We start from the raw sequence: 18,610 nt of genomic DNA on the forward strand, positions 1-18,610 counted from the left end.
GACGGACATTTTTCTTAGAAATGTTGTGCATTTAAATTACATTCTTGAGAAGGTAGTTTTTAGATTAGGGTGTAGGTTAGGCTGGACTGGCCATGCTAAATTACCCTTATTGTTCAGGATATGCAAGGTAGGGTGGATTAGCTGTGAGAAATATGAAGTAAGGGGGTGGGTCTGGGTGGCAATGGTGCTAAATGCCTTCTTAACCATCCAATCTACCAGTTCTTTGCAGGTTGCATAACTATGTATCTGAACCCTCCCAGGTCTCTGTTTTAACTATACAAGTCCTGTCCTTCCTCGTTTTAGTAAAATGCAATCCCTTGCTTTTATTCATACCTCTCTCATATACGCACACCCGAACATGCTCACACACTCTCAGACTTATACTCCATCACACTCACACTTTACCAAGCATGCACACACTCTTACATGCACTCTCACACACAAACTCACATGCACACACACACAACTCTATGGAGTGAATTTGTATTGGCAGAATTATATTTGCAGATACTTTCAATTTTGCTCACAAAGCACACAATCAACAGGCAGTCGATCCATGTAATATTTTATATATTCCTACTTTAAAAACAGAACTAGTCTGATTCAAGATTGGGATACTGACAGACTCGAACCTCACAACTTTAATGTATTGTGTGAGCTGAGATGTCACTTTTTAAAAATAAAATAAAACCATAAGTCATCTCAAGAACATGACTTAGATGTTGTTCTTGGATTTACATATTAATGAACCGAAACCTGCAACCCATTCTAAAAGGCATCAGTTGCATGACACTATGAATTTTGCTATAAGATGTGTTTCTTATGATCCTGCTCCACAGCTACCTGTGGAAGGACCGGCGCTCCGAAAGCTCGTGCTTCCAAATAAATCTGTTGGACTATAACCTGGTCTTGTGTGATTTTTAACTTTATCCACCCCAGTTCAATACTGGTACCGCCACATCGTTTCTAGTGAACACAGTCCATACCTCCCAGTGCTGCCAGTAAACTTTACAATGCCAATGAAACACAGTACCTGCACTCCTGAAAAATTTACAATTTCTAATGATACTAGCTACCCATTCACTGCTCCACCCGATACACAACATTGAAAACTTAGTGCAGGAGGCTGAAAGAAATGAACAGCTTTAAAACAAAAAATCTCTTGGAGCTCAAAGCTTTCAATGAGAGTCTGAGCCCGCGGTAAGTTCAGGTAATCTTTATTGTGACCCAACTTTGTTAAAGCTTCAGATCCCCCCAGCAAAAAGGTGTAGAAAAAGTAGCTGCTTTTTTAAACAGCTCAAGGTCAAAGCGCACATACTTCTCACCCCTCACCCCCCCCCCCCCCCCCACCCCAATCCTACCTCACTTTCTTTACTGTTGGTCATCACCAAGTTGTCCTTTGTAATTGGATCCTTGGTACGGCTGTAACCTGGAGGAAGTATTGCCTCACTCAGCAATTTCACCCCACCCTAAAAACGGTTTCATCATCAGATTCTGAAATCCAGATTTCTGACCGAATTCCAATTCCGTGATCTGCTGCGGCTGGATTCAAACTCAGGAGTCCCAGGAACTGGGTTGATAGTCCAGTCCCTAATGGCACTCGGTTGTTACTCCTTCAATCATCCTGCGATGGCACATGAACTCGTTGGTGCCTCCGCAGGTGGGAGGATCGGATGAAGGCCTTCCCACACTCTTTGCAGCCGAAGGGCTTCTCCCCAGTGTGGATCCGCTGGTGGGTCTGGAGATTGGAGGAATCGCTGAACCCCTTCCTGCACTCAGGGCAGCTGAAGGGCCACTCTCCTGTGTGAACCCTCTGGTGTCTCAGCAGGATGGAGGAATTACTGAAGGCCTTCCCGCACTCTGTGCAGGGGAATGGCCTCTCCCCCATATGGATCCGCCGGTGGGTCAGCAGAGTGGTGGAACTGCTGAAGGCCTTCCTGCACTCGGGGCAGCTGAAGGGCTTCTCCCCAGTGTGGAGACGCTGGTGCTTCCACAAGTTGCTCACCTGACTAAATCTCTTCCCCCACTTGGGGCAGGTGAATGGCCTCTCCCCCGTGTGGACCCGCTGGTGAGTCAGCAGATGGGAGGAATTCCTGAAGGCCTTCCCACACTCGGGGCAGCTGTAGGCCCTCTCCCCCGTGTGGACCCGCCAGTGGGTCAGCAGGTCAGAGGAATGTCTGAATGCCTTCTTGCACTCGGAGCAAGAAAACGGCCTCTCACCAGTGTGGAGTCGCCTGTGTGTCTGGAGGTTGAAGGAATTGCTGAAGGCTTTCCCGCACTCGGGACACGGGAACAGCCTCTCCCCTGTGTGGACCCGCTGGTGAGTCCGCAGGGCAGAGGCCTGGGTAAAGCCCTTCCCACACTCAGGGCAGCTGAAGGGCCTCTCTCTGGTGTGACTGCGCAGATGAGTTTCCAGGGCAGATGGGACATAGAAGCCTTTCCCTCAGTCACCACACTTCCATGGTTTCTCCGCAGGGCGGGATTCCTCAGGTTTTTCCATGGCCGAAGCTTCAGCCGCACACAAACGCATGTAGAGCCCCTTCGCACCGTGATTTCCTCTTAACAGGCGGTATAGCTGTTACACGCTCCACACTCAGTGCACTGCAACAGTAGGTCTCTCATCCAGTCCCACTGATACTGGAAATGTACTCGAACAGGAACCAAAAAGCTTTGCTCCTTCTCACAGAATTGCAGTCAAAAATCGTTGTGGTCCTGATGGATTTAGTGACCGTCAGACATTGACATCAAAGTGAGGACTGCTGACTCTGGAGAGTCACTGTCAAAAAGCACGGCACTTGAAAATTCACAGCACATCAAGTAGCATCGAGGAGCAGGAGAGTTGACGTTACAGTTGATTGTGAAACTTCTGTCTTCAGATCTTCAAACGCTGTAAAAAGATAATGTAAAAGTCATCACTGTCAGTCCAGGGGAGAAATTCAGAACAAGCAATTCTGCTTTCTGGAGAACACTCTTTTCTTTTATTATTCCACAAAATTGAAAGTGCCATCCCATTCTCTCTCTCCCCTTCTGTTCTCATTCCACTTTAACTAATTCTCCTGAAGGTGCTGATTCAGGATCTTATAGGAGCAGAAAAGCAAAAACGTCAAGACTTATCTCTCTGAAACTCCACCTGAAAGTTAATATCTTTCACGTCATTGGCATAATGCTGAGAGTGAGCAGGTCTGATTTGGAAAACAAAATAAACTGTGCCAATTCAGGATGAACCTGCAATGCAGCTTCTTGAGGAACAACCTCAAGAAATGGTTAATGTCCCCGGGAAGGGGAGCATAATGTGACACCAAGGTATTAACACTGACACCAGAGAGAGAAACTGAACATACAGACGTGGCAAACGTTAGTGGAAAGCCAGAGTCATATACACACAGAAACAGAAACAGGCACAGGCACTTCAGTCAAACTCTTGTACTGACCAGATAGCCTAAATTAATCCAGTCACATTTGCCAGCACGTGTTCCCTGGCCCTCTGAACCGTTCGTATTGATACACCCGTCCAAATGCCTTTTAAATGCTGTGATTGTACCAGCCTCCACTACTTTCTCTGGCAGGTCATTCCGTACACACATTCACACCCGTCCAAACCTCGTGAAATAGTTGCCTCCTTAGGTCTCTTTTAAATCTCCACGCCCCCTCCCCCGCCGCCCTCACCCTAAACCAATCACCCTCTCGTTCTGGACTCTCCCACTCCAAGGAAAAGACCATGTCTATTTACCCTATCCACGCTCCTTATGATTTTATAAAAGTCTATAAGGTTACCCCTAAGATTCTGGCGCGGGCTGGGGAAAACAGCCCCACCCTATCCTTCTGTCCCTCCTCACCTGGGCAATTAAGACACATACCTGAGTTTGCAGAGTCTGCGCCCTCCCTGGAGTCACTCCAGTTGCTACCAGTGAACAGATTTTCTCCGTCTTAGATTGAAGAGTTGCCCAGCGAAAGGGTTTTACTCTGAACCGAGCAGAGCCACTTCCGCGTTGTGACGTCATCGATGGGTCGAGGCGGCGGAAGGAGAGACAGGAAGGGGAGGGGCGAGCAGCGGGGAGGGGGGCGGAGCGACGATCGGGGTCAGGGGCGGGGCGACTGGGTGGAGCGAGAGGCGGGTACAGAGACGGAGCGCGGCCGGGACAGTGGGAGGAGCAAGTGTCGAGCGACGGCCTACGAGACGGGTCGTGACGAGCGGAAGGGGCGGGGCGAACGGCGGCTCCGCACTGCGCCTGCTCCGGATTGACGGCCAGCACTGCCCTGCGCAGTTTGCAAAAAGATTTTCCCTTCAGAGAATCCGCACAATGTAGAAGCAGGTCACCCGGCCCAATGAGACCACACCGACCCTCCGAAGGGTAACCCACCCACATCCATTCCCCTTCCCCTCCTGCCCGATATTTACCCCCCGAATAGACCTCACCTGCACATACCTGGGCACTATGGGTAATTTAACATGGCGAATCCACCCTAATCTGCACATCCCTGGACCATGTGGGGCAATTTAGCATGGCCAATCCACCCTCACCCTTCACAGATTAACTACTCTCCGGGAAAAACAGCTCCTCCTCATCTCTACCTTAAATCTACTCCCCCTAATTTTATGGCCGAGTCTCATCCCCCAGCAGGAACTACTAGACAGGGCAGGGAGCTGGTGGGCGTGGGTCGGGATGGCATGCTCTTCAGAGGGGTTGAATGGCCTACTTCCACACTGTAGAGATTGAATGATTTAATGCAGTCGTGTTTGCACCGGATCACAGCGCGCAGAACCTCCCACCTTCCACCAAATCAAAAGACAAGTCCCACCCTGCCCTCTCGTATGTGTGTTATCTGTTTGCTTAATCGTTTCCAGTGAATACGACCCAAACCCCGCTGCTGTCAGTAAACTTTAAAATGCTCAGGAAACAATGAGGTATTGAAAACCGTAAGGTTTCTAATGATAACAGTGACTGATTCACTTCTTCTGATGTACAGCAGTGGAAATACAATGCTGGAGGCTGAAAGAAATGAGCAGTTTAAAACAAGAACCCACCTAACCATTCACTCAGCACACCTGTACTTACTGCCGGTGAACCTTAAAGCACTTCATCCCCACAGTGCAATGAATTCCCACTTTCCACTAAAATTCTGGATATACTCATTCACTCAGTTGCTGTCCCACAAATTAAAGATTTCACTGTAACTTGTTCTGTGCAATGAACCAGAATTGATCAGGGACCTCGAAGTGAAGGAGCCATTGGGAAGTAGTGACCATAATACAATAAGCTTCAATCTGCAATTTGAGAAGGAGAGGGTACAATCGGAAGTGACAATATTTCTGTTGAATAAAGGGAACTATGGAGCTATGAGGGAGGAGCTGGCCAAAGTTCAATGGTGCAATACCTTAGCAGGGATGACAGTGGAGGAACAATGGCAGATATTTCTGTGTATAATGCAGAAGATGCAGGATCAGTTCATTCCAAAAAGTAAGACAGATCCTAGGAGGAGGCATGGGTGGCCATGGCTGACGAGGGAAGTTAAGAAACATATAAAGTTAAAAGAGAAAAAGTATAACATAGCAAAGATAAGTGGGAAAATGGAGGACTGGGAAGCTTTTAAAGAACAACAGAGGATAACTAAGAAGGAAATACACAGAGAAAAAATGAGGTACGAAGGTAAACTGGCCAAAAACATAAAGGAGGATAGTAAAAGCTTTTTTAGATATGTGAAAGGCAAAAAAATGGTTAAGACTAAAATTGGGCCCTTGAAGACAGAAACAGGGGAATATATTACGGGGAACAAAAAAATGGCAGAAGAATTGAATTGGTACTTCAGATCTGTGTTCACTAGGGAAGACACAAACTGTCTCCCTGAGGTAACAGTGGCTGAAGGACCTGAACTTAAGGGAATTTATATTTGCCATAATTTGGTGTTGGAGAGACTGTTAGGTCTGAAGGTCGATAAGTTCCCGGGGCCTGATGGTCTACATCCCAGGGTACTGAAGGAGGTGGCTCGAGAAATCGTGGATGCTTTGGTGATTATTTTCCAGAGTTCGATAGACTCGGGATCAGTTCCTGCGGATTGGAGGGTGGATAATGTTGTACCAGTTTTTAAGAAAGGTGGGAGAGAGAAAGCAGGAAATTATAGACCAGTTAGTCTGACCTCAGTGGTGGAAAAGATGCTGGAATCTATTATAAAGGATGAAATTATGACACATCTGGATAGTAGTAACAGGATAGGTCAGAGTCAGCATGGATTTATGAAGGGGAAATCATGCTTGACTAATAATCTGGAATTTTTTTGAGGATGTACCTCTGAAGATGGACGAGGGACATCCAGTAGATGAAGTGTACCTGGACTTTCAAAAAGCTTTTGATAAAGTCCTACATAGGAGGTTAGTGAGCAAAATTAGGGCGCATGGTATTGGGGGAAAAGTACTAACTTGGATTGAAAGTTGGTTGGCTGATAGGAAACAAAGAGTAGTGATAGACAGCTCCATTTTGGAATGGCAGGCAGTGACCAGTGGGGTACCGCAGGGATCAGTGCTGGGACCGCAGCTTTTTACAATATATATTAATGATATAGAAGATGGTATTAGTAATAACATTAGCAAATTTGCTGATGATACTAAGCTGGGTGGCAGGGTTAAATGTGAGGAGGATGTTAGGAGATTACTGGTGACCTGAACAGGTGAGGTGAGTGGTCAGATGCATGGCAGATGCAGTTTAATGTGGATAAATGTATGGTTATCCACTTTGGTGGCAAGAACAGGAAGGCATATTACTACTTAAATGGAATCAATTCAGGTAAAGGGGCAGTACAAAGAGATCTGGGTGTTCTTGTACACGAGTCAATGAAGGTAAGCATGCAGGTACAGCAGGTGGTGAAGAAGGCTAATAGCATGCTGGCCTTCATAACAAGAGGGATTGAGTATAGAAGCAAAGAGGTTCTTCTGCAGCTGTACAGGGCCCTGGTGAGACCATACCGGAGTATTGTGTGCAGTTCTGGTCTCCAAATTTGAGGAAAGACATTCTGGCTATTGAGGGAGTGCAGCGTATGTTCACGAGGTCAATTCCTGGAATGGCGGGACTACCTTACGCTGAAAGACTGGAGCGACTGGGCTTGTATACCCTTGAGTTTAGAAGACTGAGAGGGGATCTGATTGAGACATATAAGATGATGAAAGGATTGGACACTCTGGAGGCAGGAAACATGTTTCCGCTGATGGGTGAGTGCCGAACCAGAGGACACAGCTTAAAAATACGGGTTAGACCATTTAGGACAGAGATGAGGAGAAACTTCTTCACCCAGAGAGTGGTGGCTGTGTGGAATGCTCTGCCCCAGAGGGCAGTGGAGGCCCAGTCTCTGGATTCATTTAAGAAAGAGTTGGATAGAGCTCTCATGAATAGTGGAATCAAGGGTTATGGAGCTAAGGCAGGAACAGGATACTGATTAAGGATGATCAGCCATGATCATATTGAATGGTGGTGCAGGCTTGAAGGGCAGAATGGCCTACTCCTGCACCTATTGTCTATTGCTCCCAGTAAGGGCAAAACATCTTTGAAAGCTGCTCTGAAAGTGCTCTGACTCTTCTGCTTTCAGCAAAGCTGATTAGAGTTATAAAGCATGGAAACAGACCCTTCGGCCCAGCTTGTCATGCCTACCAAATATCCTAAATTAACCTAGTCGCATTTGGCCCATATCCCTCTAAATCCTTCCTATTCATGTACCTATCCAGATGCCTTTTAAATGTTGTCATTATCTGGTAGTTTGTTACACACATGCACCATCCTCTGCATGAAAACCTTGCCGGTCACGTCCCTTTTAAATCATTCCCCTCTCACCTCAAACATATGCCCTCTAGTTTTGGACTCCTCTACCCTGGGAAAAAGTGCTTGGGTATTTACCCTATCCATGCCCCTCATAAACATCTATAAGATCACCCCCATAGCCTCCAATTCTCCAGGGAAAATATCCCTGGCCTCTTCAGCCTCTCACTGTAGGTCACAAGCATGGCAACAGCCTTGTAAATCTTCTCCAACCACTTCCAAAGTTTCACAACCTCTTTGCTATCGCAGGGAGACCAGAACTGAACACAGTATTCCAAAAGTGGCCTAAACAATGTCTTATACAGCTGCAAAATGCAACACCTCTCATTTCTCTAAATAAAACTCTGCTTGAAATGCTTCAAGATCTTAACCATATCCAATGGGCTGATGAGTGGCAAGTAACATGAATGCCATGCAAATGTCACAGAATGACTCATCCCCAAAAGAGATAATCTGACCACTGACCTGTGATATCAACAATGTTACTGTCACTAAATACCCCTCGATCAACATCCTTGGGGTTAACCATTGAACAGAAACTCAACTAGATGAACTATACATACACAGTGGCTACAAGAGCAGGTCAGAGGCCAGAAATACTGTAGTGAGTAACTCACCTCCTGACTCTCCAAAACCTGTTCCAACTTCCACAAGCCACAAGTCAGCAGTGTAATGGAATACTCCCCACTAGCTTGGATGGGGTTGCAGCTTCAACTGTATTTGAAACGCTTCATACCATCCAGGTCAATGTTGCCTGCTTGATTGGTACCATATCCACTGTTCAGAAGCAGTAGTGTGTAGTATCTACAAGATGCACTGCAAAAATTTACCAAAGCACCTTACAAATTGCCTTTCAAACTAACAGCCACTTCCATCTAGAAGGACCAGGAAACAGATACATGGGAACACAACCTCTTGCAAGTACCCCTCCAAGCCACTCACCATCTTCACTTGGAGATGTTCCTTCAGTGTCACTGGTCCAAATCCTGGAATTTCTTCCCTCAAGACGTTGTGGGTCACCGTACAAGATGTGTACTGCAATAGTTCAAGAAGGCAGCTCACCACCACATTCTCAAGGAGAACCAAATGCTGGCCAGCCAGTGACACCCATGTACCAGAAGTAGATTTTAATAAATTATTTAAACAGGGTGTTGGAATCTGCAAACTAAAGAAAATCAACGTTAAGAAGGATCAGATGGAGTGCATTGATTCGGTGCTTATTTTAGAGCAGATAAAAAGCGATTATACTGACACTGAATTGGAACTAGAGTTTAGAGTTAAACACCTGTAGTGTTCCACTCAATGTATAAATCTAAAATCGATGAATGATTTACCCCTGACGTGTACTTCATGAAGGAGGAGAAAGTGAGGACTGCAGATGCTGGAGATCAGAGCTGAAAATGTGTTGCTGGAAAAGCGCAGCAGGTCAGGCAGCATCCAAGGAGCAGGAGAATCGACGTTTCGGGCATGAGCCCTTCTTCATTAACTTCATTAACACGTGAATAGGACAGTTAAGAAGGCATATGGGATACTGGATTTCATGACATTAATGGCGCCTTCAATTCCCACGATACCATGCGATCGAGAAACCTCTCTATGGGCCCCTGGCAGTGCGCATGCGTGCGGTGAGGTAAAGTTACTGAGTGCGGGAGAGGAATGGCGCCGGCGGCTGAAGGAACAAGAACAGAAACCGCTGGAAAAGCTGAGCAGGTCCGGCAGCGCGTTTCGGGTCCGGTGATCCTCCTTCAGAACAGGACCAGGTTTCAGAAACATCCCGGGGAGAGGAGACAGTGAGACAGGGTAGGATTGGGAACCGCGGGAGGAGGGAGACTGGGGAGTTTATAAACTCCGAGGGGGAGGCCTGAGGCCGTGAAGAAAACCTCCCCAGGCCGACTTCACCACCGAAGGAGCTCTCGTGTTGCCCGGGTAACAGGGCGCCATCTTTGTAAGGATAAGGCGCATGTTGCCTTGGGGCGGGGAGTGCGGGCGGCCATCTTGGTGAGGGCACCATCAGCTGTCATTTCCGGGAGAGAAGTGACAGTTGGTGTCATTCAACTAGAATTTCCTCATTTCACTCTGAGAGACCTGGCCCTGAGCTTGGTTTGTGTGGCCTTAAAACAGGAAAAGGGAGTGGGAGAGAGAGAGAGAGATCTAGAATGACACGAAGGCGGACTGTGAAAAAGGTGAATGAATCTGATCATTTGTGGAGCTGGAACCGAAACTGGGTACTTCCAAGATCACAGTGACCAGGAGAGCATTGATGTGTTGATGTTATTTTCAGTTTGTAGACAGGAGAAAAGAGAACGCCAAGAGTGGAGGAAAGACATGATGAAGATGGATTTGAATTCAATGCAGGAGGAGGGAGAACTTGAGCCAGCACCCAGCCCATATCCCTCCGAACCCTTCCTATTCACATACCCATCCAGATGCCTTTTAAATGTTGCAATTGCACTAGCCTCCTCCACTTCCTCCAGCAGTTCATTCCATACACTTACCACTCTCTGCATGAAAAAGTTGCCGCTTACATCTCATTTAAATCTTTCCCCTCTCACCCTAAACCTATGTTCTAGAGTTATCAACCACCCCACCCCAGGGAGAAGACTTTGTCTATTTATTCTATCCGTGCACCTCATCATTTTATAAACCTTTATAAGGTCATCCCTCAGTGTCCGACTCTCCACGGAAAACCGCCAGCATGTTTAACTTCTCCCGATAGCTCAAATCCCTCAACCCGAGCATGGGATGTTACCTGTGTTTTATGATAGAAGCAACATATGTGGTTGATTGGTCTGCCATCTCTTTGTTCCACATGAGAACTTTGCCTGTTCTAGTTGTTATTGTTTTCTCTAATTTTCTTCCTCTTCACATTCCCCATTTTCCCCTTTTGACCAATCCTTTTGTTGAAACCTGAACTGCTCCCAGTCTTCAGATCTGCTACTTTATTTTGAGCCAATTTGTACGCCACTCCTTTGGATCTAGTCCTATCCATCATGTCCCTTGTTAGCCGTGGCTGTGCCACCTTCTGTGTTTTATATTTTCAGACAGGAATGGACAACTGTTGCAGTTCCTCCAGGTGCTCTTTAAATGTTTGTCATTTCTTTCAATAATGTTCCTTCATTTGTTGTGGCCTGTTTGTGACTGTAATTTCCTTGCTTTAGATTTAAGTCCCCAGTCTCAGAATCACCTCTGTTCCTCTCATTTTAATGGAAAGTTCTCTCACTCAGTTCTTCACTCTTCCGCAAGAGGCCTCTTACAGCTACATTGCCAATTATTCCCTTCTCATGAAGAAATTAATATTTTGGAATTAAATTGCCATTGTTCAGCAGAACCATAGCCACTTTTGGAAGGTTGTGTGCAGTTCTGGTCTCCCTCCTATCAGAAGGATGTTGTGAAACTTGAAAGGGTTCAGAAAAGATTTACAAGGATGTTGCCAGGGTTGGGGGGTTTGAGTGATAGGGAGAGGCCAAGCAGACTGAGACTGTTTCCCCTTGCACGCTGGAGGCTGAAATTGATAAAATCATGAGAGGCATGGATGGGGTAAATAGTCAAGGTCTTTTCCTTGAGATGGGATACTCCAGAATGTAAGGGTAATAGGTTCAGGGTGGGCAGGTGGGGTGGGGAAGGGAAGGTTTAAAAGGGACGTAAGGGGCAACTTTTTCATTCAGAGGGCGGTGTGTGTAAGGAATGAGCTGCCAGAGGAAGTGGTGGAGGCTGGTGCAATCACAACATTTAAATTGCCCGTAGTGTTAGGTAAGGGGTAAATGTAGGGGTATGGGTGGGTTTCGCTTCGGCGGGTCGGTGTGGACTTGTTGGGCCGAAGGGCCTGTTTCTACACTGTAATCTAATCTAATCTAATCTAATCTAATCTAATCTAATCTAAGCTAAAAAGGTATCTGGATGGGTATATGAATAGGAAGGTGTTAAAGGAAAATGGGCCAAGTGCTGGCAAACGGGCCTAGATTATTTCTGGATACCTGATCGGCATGTTAACTTTCTCTCTGGTGTCGGTGTCAATACCTTGATGTCTCCTTTTCTCCCCCTTCCTGGGGATGTTAACCATTTCGTGCCTCATTGTTCGTAAAGAAGCTGCATTGCAGGTTCACCCTGAATTGACACAGTATTTGTTTCCCAAAATCAGACCTGTTCAGTCTCAGCAGTATTCCAGTGTTGGGAAAGATATTAACTTTCAGGTGGAGTTATCCAAAATTCAGAGAGATGTCAGTCTTGATATTTTTGCTTTTCTGCCCCTGTAAGATCCTGAATCAGCACCTTCAGGAGAATTAGCACGGAGTGAGAACAGAGGGGGAGAGAGAGAGAGAGAGTGGGATGGTGCTTTCAATTTTGTGGAGTAAGAAAAGAAAAGAACGTTCTGCAGAAAGTAGAGTTGCTTGTGCTGAATTTCTACCCTGCACTGACAGTGATGATTTTTGTAATCTCTTTTTACAGATTATTTGAAGATCTGAATTTGGAAGTTTCAAAATCAACAGATGAAGGGCTTATGCTTGAAACATCGACTCTCCTGCTCCTTGGATGCTGCCTGACCTGCTGCGCTTTTCCAGCGCCGCACTTTTCGACACTGAGTGTCGAGCGTCTGCAGTCCTCACTTTGATGTCAATGTCTGACAGTCACTCAATCCATTGGGAACGCAACAATTTTCAACTGTGATTCTGTGAGAAGGAGCAAAGCTTTTTGGTTCCTGTTTCTGTATGTTTTCAGAATCAGTGGGACTGGATGAGAGACCGTACTGTTGCAGTGCACTGAGTGTGGAGCCAGAAATAGTTATACAGGCTGGAAAGAGGAATTCACGGCAGGGAGGGGCTCAACACATTTTTGTCCGTAGTTTTGGCCATGGAAAAACCTGAGCGATCCCGCTCCGGAGAGAAACCATGTAAATGTGGTGACTGTGGGAAAAGTTTCCATTTCCCGTCTGCCCTGGAGAATCATCGGCGCACTCACACCGGGGAGAAGCCGTTCCCCTGCACAGAGTGCGGTAAGGCCTTCAGCAATTCCTCTGACCTGCTGAAGCACCAACGGGTCCACACGGTGGAAAGGCCCTTCAGCTGCCCCAAATGCAGGAAGGGCTTTACCCAGGCCTCCAGTCTGCTGACCCACCGGCAGGTCCACACCAGGGAGAGGCCGTTTCTTTGCACCGAGTGCAGGAAGGCCTTTCGCAATTCCTCAGCCCTGCTGAGGCATCAGCGGGGCCACACGGGAGAGAGGCCCTTCAGCTGCCCTGAGTGTGGGAAGGTATTTAGCAATTCCTCCGCCCTGCTGAGGCACCAGCGGGTCCACACGGGGGAGAGGCCCTTCAGCTGCCTCGAGTGCGGAAAGGCCTTCAGCAATTCCTCCGACAGACTGAAGCACCAGCGGGTCCACACGGGGGAGAGGCCCTTCAGCTGCCCCAAATGCGGGAAGGGCTTTACCCATGCCTTCACCTTGCTGACCCATCGGCGGGTCCACACCAGGGAGAGGCCCTTCACCTGGTCCGAGTGCGGGAAAGCCTTCAGCAATTCCTCCGACAGACTGAAGCACCAGCGGGTCCATACTGGGGAGAGACCCTTCAGCTGCCCTGAGTGTGGGAAGGGCTTCACACAGGCCTCCACCCTGCTGGCCCACCAGCGGGTCCACACTGGGGAGTGGCCATTCACCTGCTCTCAGTGTGGGAAGGGATTCACCCGCTCTTCCCACCTGCAGAGGCACCAGCGAGTTCACATGCCATGGCAGGGGGATTGAAGGAGCAATGGCAGAGTTCCATTATCGACTGGACCCTTGTGTTTGAATCCCGTTGTGGCAGATGGCGGAATTGGAATTCGGTCAGAAATCTGGAGTTCGGAATCTAACGCTGAAACCATTTTTGGGGGCGGGGGCGTGAGATCCCCCGTCTGATTCACTCATGCCCTTTTTAGGAAAGGAAACTGCCGTTGCAGGAAAGGATTCACTCAGTTGTCCCAGCTGCATCCTTTACCCGGGTGGCCTACATGTGACTCCAGACGTAGAGCAGTGTGGTTGACTCCCCCACGTGCAGAAATGAACAGGGAGAAACTTACTTGGATGCAGGGTCTGGGTTGAAATTGCTGAGTGAGGCAATACTTCCTCCGGGTTAAGGCTGTACCAAGGATCCAATTACAAAGGGACATGCTAAATTGCCCGTAGTGTTAGGTAAGGGGTAAATGTAGGGGTATGGGTGGGTTGCGCTTCGGCGGGGCGGTGTGGACTTGTTGGGCCGAAGGGCCTGTTTCCACACTGTAAGTAATCTAATCTAATCTAATGCAAATTCACCCCATAGACCTGTGCATGCATGAGAGAGTGTGTATGCATGAGAGCGCATGTGTCTGTTTGCGTGTGTGCATGCTTGAAGCGTGAGTGTGATGGAGGAGAAGCCTGTGAGAGGGTGTGAGTGTCTCAGAGAGAGCGTGTGTATGAGAGAGGTATGGATAAAAGCGAGAGGTTTCATTTTGCTAAAACAAGGAAGGGCAGGATTTGTATAGTTAATGATAGGGCCCTGGGTTGCGTTGTAGAACAGAGACATGGTGGGTTTCAGGTACATTGTTCTATGAAAATTGCATCATTGGTAGACAGGGTGGTTAAGAGGCGTTCAGTACACTTGCCTTCATTGTTCACAGCGTTGTGTATAGGTGTTGGGACATCATGTTGGTAAGACCACTTTCAGAGTACTGAGTACAGTTCTGGTTGCCCTGTTATAGCATGTCGGAGAAATTTGCCCAATAAGTTAGAGATCACAAAGCACAGTTCAAAGTGAAATTTACAAACACTTTATTACAAGCAATGTCACTGGAAGAGAAACTGACTCGGCTGACACAGAACTGACAGTCTGTACAGGTAGATCCGAATTTCTCTTCTAAGAGCTGAGGATGAGACCAGTTTTTATAATAATGCTGTACAATAAGGCTGATTAAGAAATGGGGAATATACAATGTATCTGGAAATGGAGTAATCTAGTTACAAGGATGCTAATTGGAAAACAGTTATCAGATGAATGTCCTGTTCCTTCACACAGTGTAACATCCTGACTATCGATGGTTCCATTCCTCTTCACAGGTAGGTGTTAACTTCTCCTCTGAAGTGGTGAGGTGCTTCCATTTCTTGTTCCGGAAGCAAGTCCTTGCTGGTGCCTCTCTGTCTGACCTGCTCTTTGTGTGGCTTTGGTATTGTTGGGTTGTGAAACTGTCCTTGGGGCTTGAGATACCTGGTTCTCTGTCATTGTTAGTGAGGTTGAAGTGCATTCCTTTGTCCGTGTGTGTTGTCAGGTTTGGTTTGTGAGCCTGCATGGGCATTCTGGGTGTTTTAGGTACAGTTTGGCCAATTTTGCTTTTGTGGGCCTATTGTGGGTTGGCAGAGTGGCAGATCTTTTTCCACAACTTCCCCCCGCTTTTCTTTTTGTTTTGCTTTGGGGAGGGACGAGAAGGGGCAATGTAGCCGGAGCCAGGGGGATTGTCGGGTGGGGGTCTCGGTATCAGACAGATAGCTCTCAGTGTCCGAGTCTGGTCCAGGAGAGGCTATTTTCGGGACAGGGATGTTCTCCCAGTGGATCTGTGCTAGGTGAGTGGTAAGGGGGACAGAGGGTAACAAAATTGTACATAGGTGTGAACAGCACAGTCGGATAGCCATGGCTAGCACTCTAAGCCTGGCAATGATAGCGATGAGGGCTATCAGTCCCTGCAGTCAGGCTCTGCGCGTGCCCTCTTTCACAGTGAGTAGGTAGTCCAGGGCCATCCTGTTCTGCAGAGTCACAGTACAGATGGCAACAGCCTCCACATTCAGCTGGGTGAATGCATCTGCTGTGGAGTTTGCCATCTCCTGTACTGTGACAGCGAGTTTTGTGGGCTTCTACCTGTAACTGTAGAAGCAGGGAGGGGACTGGGAGTGATAAATGAATGGTACCGCATATCCAATATTGTAGCTCCCAGTCCAGGACAACAGCAGCCAGGGGTAGGCTTTGTGGCCACAGATAAAATAGGTGCCATTGTCGGTCTGGAGATGCAGTGTCTGGGTCCCTGTCCAGCTGGTGAGGAAGGTGGTATTCTGGGTGATCTTGTTGAGGACTGTCAGTTTAAAATGCTGCCTTCTGCAGCGGACCTGCGTGCTGCGGGAGTTAGGAGCAGGTAGTCAGTGCACCCGCTTCAGCCAGCCTCCCATCCAGATGGCAGTGTGTGTTTCAAACAGATGGATCCTGCAGGTGGCCCGTGTGTGTTAGTGTCGGCAATGGTCAGGGCTGGGGGCTCATGGGAGAGGTTGTAGGCCGGGTAAAACCACCCTTTATATTTTTCCAGGTGGTAACCCGCAGACCTCCAGCGGGCTGGACTGTTGCCCCCATATTTGGTCATTGCTGGTGGTATTTTGAGTGTGGTAACTTCAGGGGACCTGTCAGGTTCCAGGCACCATTCCGCCATGTCAGAGATGTTTAAGGGGATTGAGGCTAAGGAAATGCCCCCCGTGAGAGTGGACAGGGACCTAGTGCAGACCCAGCAGCGGGTCTGATTAAATCGCTGGGCATACCCATGGGCCATTTTGAGGAAGGTGTTGGCCTGCAAATCACAGTGGGTTATGAAATGTGCTGCCCCTTGGCCCTGTTCACCAGCAAGCCACAGTGTGATGGTCAGACAGATCAGATGGTGATGGCTGCCGCGAGCAGCTGGATTCATCCTCTGTGTTCGGAGTGGTGCCTTCCTCTGTGTGGTTCCTGTTCAGAGGTTATGGACCCCTCTTGCAGCGGGTGGTATGTGTCCATTCGGGCCATCCTTCCGGTTTCACAGCAGTCCGGGTTGTCATCAGGATCCGGTACAGACCTTTCCACCGAGGGGAGAGAGAATCTTTTCCTAGTGATTTTATCATGACATAGTCCCAAGGTCAGAACAGATGAATGCACAATGATTGGGGTGTGGGCAATGCAGCCCTGACCTGGTTGTGTGAGCACTAATGCTCCTGCTAAGGGCCTGGACATACCCTAGTGGGGCCTCTTGTGTCAGAAGCAGGGCTGTGTCTGTGGTGAGTGTCAGGGGTCTGGTGGCAGTGGGCATAGGCTGCCCCATAAGTACTTGAAAAGGGGTGAGCACAGCTGTTCAGTTTGGCTGCGCATGTGTAGCAAATGGCAAGGTGTCTGACCAGGTCAGTCCTGTTTTCTGGGTGGTTTTAGTCAGTGTGGTCTTCAGGATGCCATTCATCCGCTCGACCATGCCTGACGACTGGGGTTGGTTGGGGATGGGGTGTCGCCGTGGTATCCCTCGTGCCTCGCTAATGCTGGTCACAAGCCAAGCCATGAGTGAGTCCCCCTCTCCGTCTCTAAGCTGCTGGAAACTCTAAATCTGGGGATGACATCCTTTAGGAGGCATTTTACTACCATACATGCATCATCCTTTCTTGTGGGAAATGTTTCCACCCATTTGGAGAACATGTCGTTGATGACCAGGATGTACTTGTAACCCTGTTTTTGGGGCATGTGTGTGAAGTCAATCTGTAAGAGGCTGAAAGGCCCCTCAGGAACTGGCAGGTACTTGGCAACTGGCTTCCCTGCATTCTTCAGCAGGCAGATGAGGTACTGTGACAGCAGGACTTGGGCAGCGGCAGTGAATCCTGGTGCATACCAGGACTGCGTTACAGTGTGTATCATGCCCCTCTTGCCTGTATGGCCAATGCTGTGGGCTGCGAGGGCCAGTGTGTGTAGGTGGGCACTTGGGCAAATGATGTGGCCATCAGGGTATGTTATCAGGTTGAGGGAAGGAGATTGTGTGGCCCCAATGCAGGCCCAACTGTCCTTTTCCTGCTGTGGAGCAGTTTCTTGAGTAGCTTGCACAGCCTCCATGGGGTCAGGCAATACTGGGGCCTGTGCTATTCTGGGGGCCTGCAGGATGAAGATGGTGGGGTGCAGTGCAACTTCCGGGCTGCTGTGTCAGCTGAGGCATTCCTGAGGGTGACCGGGTCAGTGGCTGAGGTATGGGCGCGGCATTTGATAATTGCTGCTTCCAGGAGATTAGAAATCAGCGTAGCATGTTGTAGTGGCCTCCCTGCTGACGTGATGAAGCCTCTCTGTTTCCAGAATGTGCCAAAATTGTGGATGACTCCGAAGGCATATCTGGAGTCAGAATAAATGTTTGCTGTGTGTCCTTTAGCAATGACACAAGCCCTAGTAAGTACAAACAGCTCTGCAGCTTGTGCAGATGCGCCATTTGGCAGTGCAGCTGACTCGAGAACTGTGAAAGAAGTGCAGAGGGCATATCCTGCCAGTGTGCAGTGGTCTGAAGGCCTGAAGGATGAGCCATCTGTATAGAGTATGAGGTCAGAGTTGTCTAGAGGTGTTTTAGAGAGGTCAGGGCACGGGGCGACGACCTGCTGGACAAGGTCTAAACAGTCGTGGTCATCCGTAATGGTGGTCAGAGTGAGTGGGAGCAGGGTGGTGGGGTTCAGGGCAGGGGCACGTTGTGGGCACAGGATGCTTTGGATAGTAAAGCAACCTCATAGCCAATTCTCTGGGTGGCAGTGAAATGTTGTTGCTGGAAATGGAGTAATCTAGTTACAATGATGCTAATCGGAAAACAGTTATCAGAGGAATGTCCTAATTCTCTACACAAAGCAACATTCTGACAGTATCGATGAATCAGGAGCTTCCATTCCTCTTCGCAGGTAGGTGCTAATGTCTCCTCTGAAGCGGTGAGGTGCTTCCATTGTCCTGTCCTGGGAGCAATGCTCTTGCTGGTGCCTCTCTGTCTGACCTGTTCTTTGTGTGGCTTTGGTATTGCTGGGTTGTGAAACTGCCCTCAGGGCTTTGGGATAGCTGTGGTACTCTGTCATTG

General features: G+C 48.3%; 1 protein-coding gene across 1 annotated transcript; it reads right to left on the minus strand.

Annotated features, from left to right (window-relative positions):
* Positions 1–1,440: 1,440 nt before the first annotated feature.
* LOC148143623 (uncharacterized) lies at positions 1,441–17,622 on the minus strand. Its single transcript, XM_087975249.1, has 2 exons — positions 17,166–17,622; positions 1,441–2,436 (listed from the first exon to the last, which is right to left on the minus strand). Exons 1-2 carry the CDS (start codon positions 17,620–17,622, stop codon positions 1,616–1,618), a joined length of 1,278 nt encoding a protein of 425 aa, XP_087831375.1. The 3' UTR covers positions 1,441–1,615.
* Between the last annotated feature and the right edge of the window lie 988 nt (positions 17,623–18,610).

This window comes from Chiloscyllium plagiosum, unplaced genomic scaffold (assembly GCF_037043375.1).
Source record: "Chiloscyllium plagiosum isolate Xiang-an unplaced genomic scaffold, Cpla_swu_hap1 HiC_scaffold_27, whole genome shotgun sequence".
NCBI lineage: Eukaryota > Metazoa > Chordata > Chondrichthyes > Orectolobiformes > Hemiscylliidae > Chiloscyllium > Chiloscyllium plagiosum.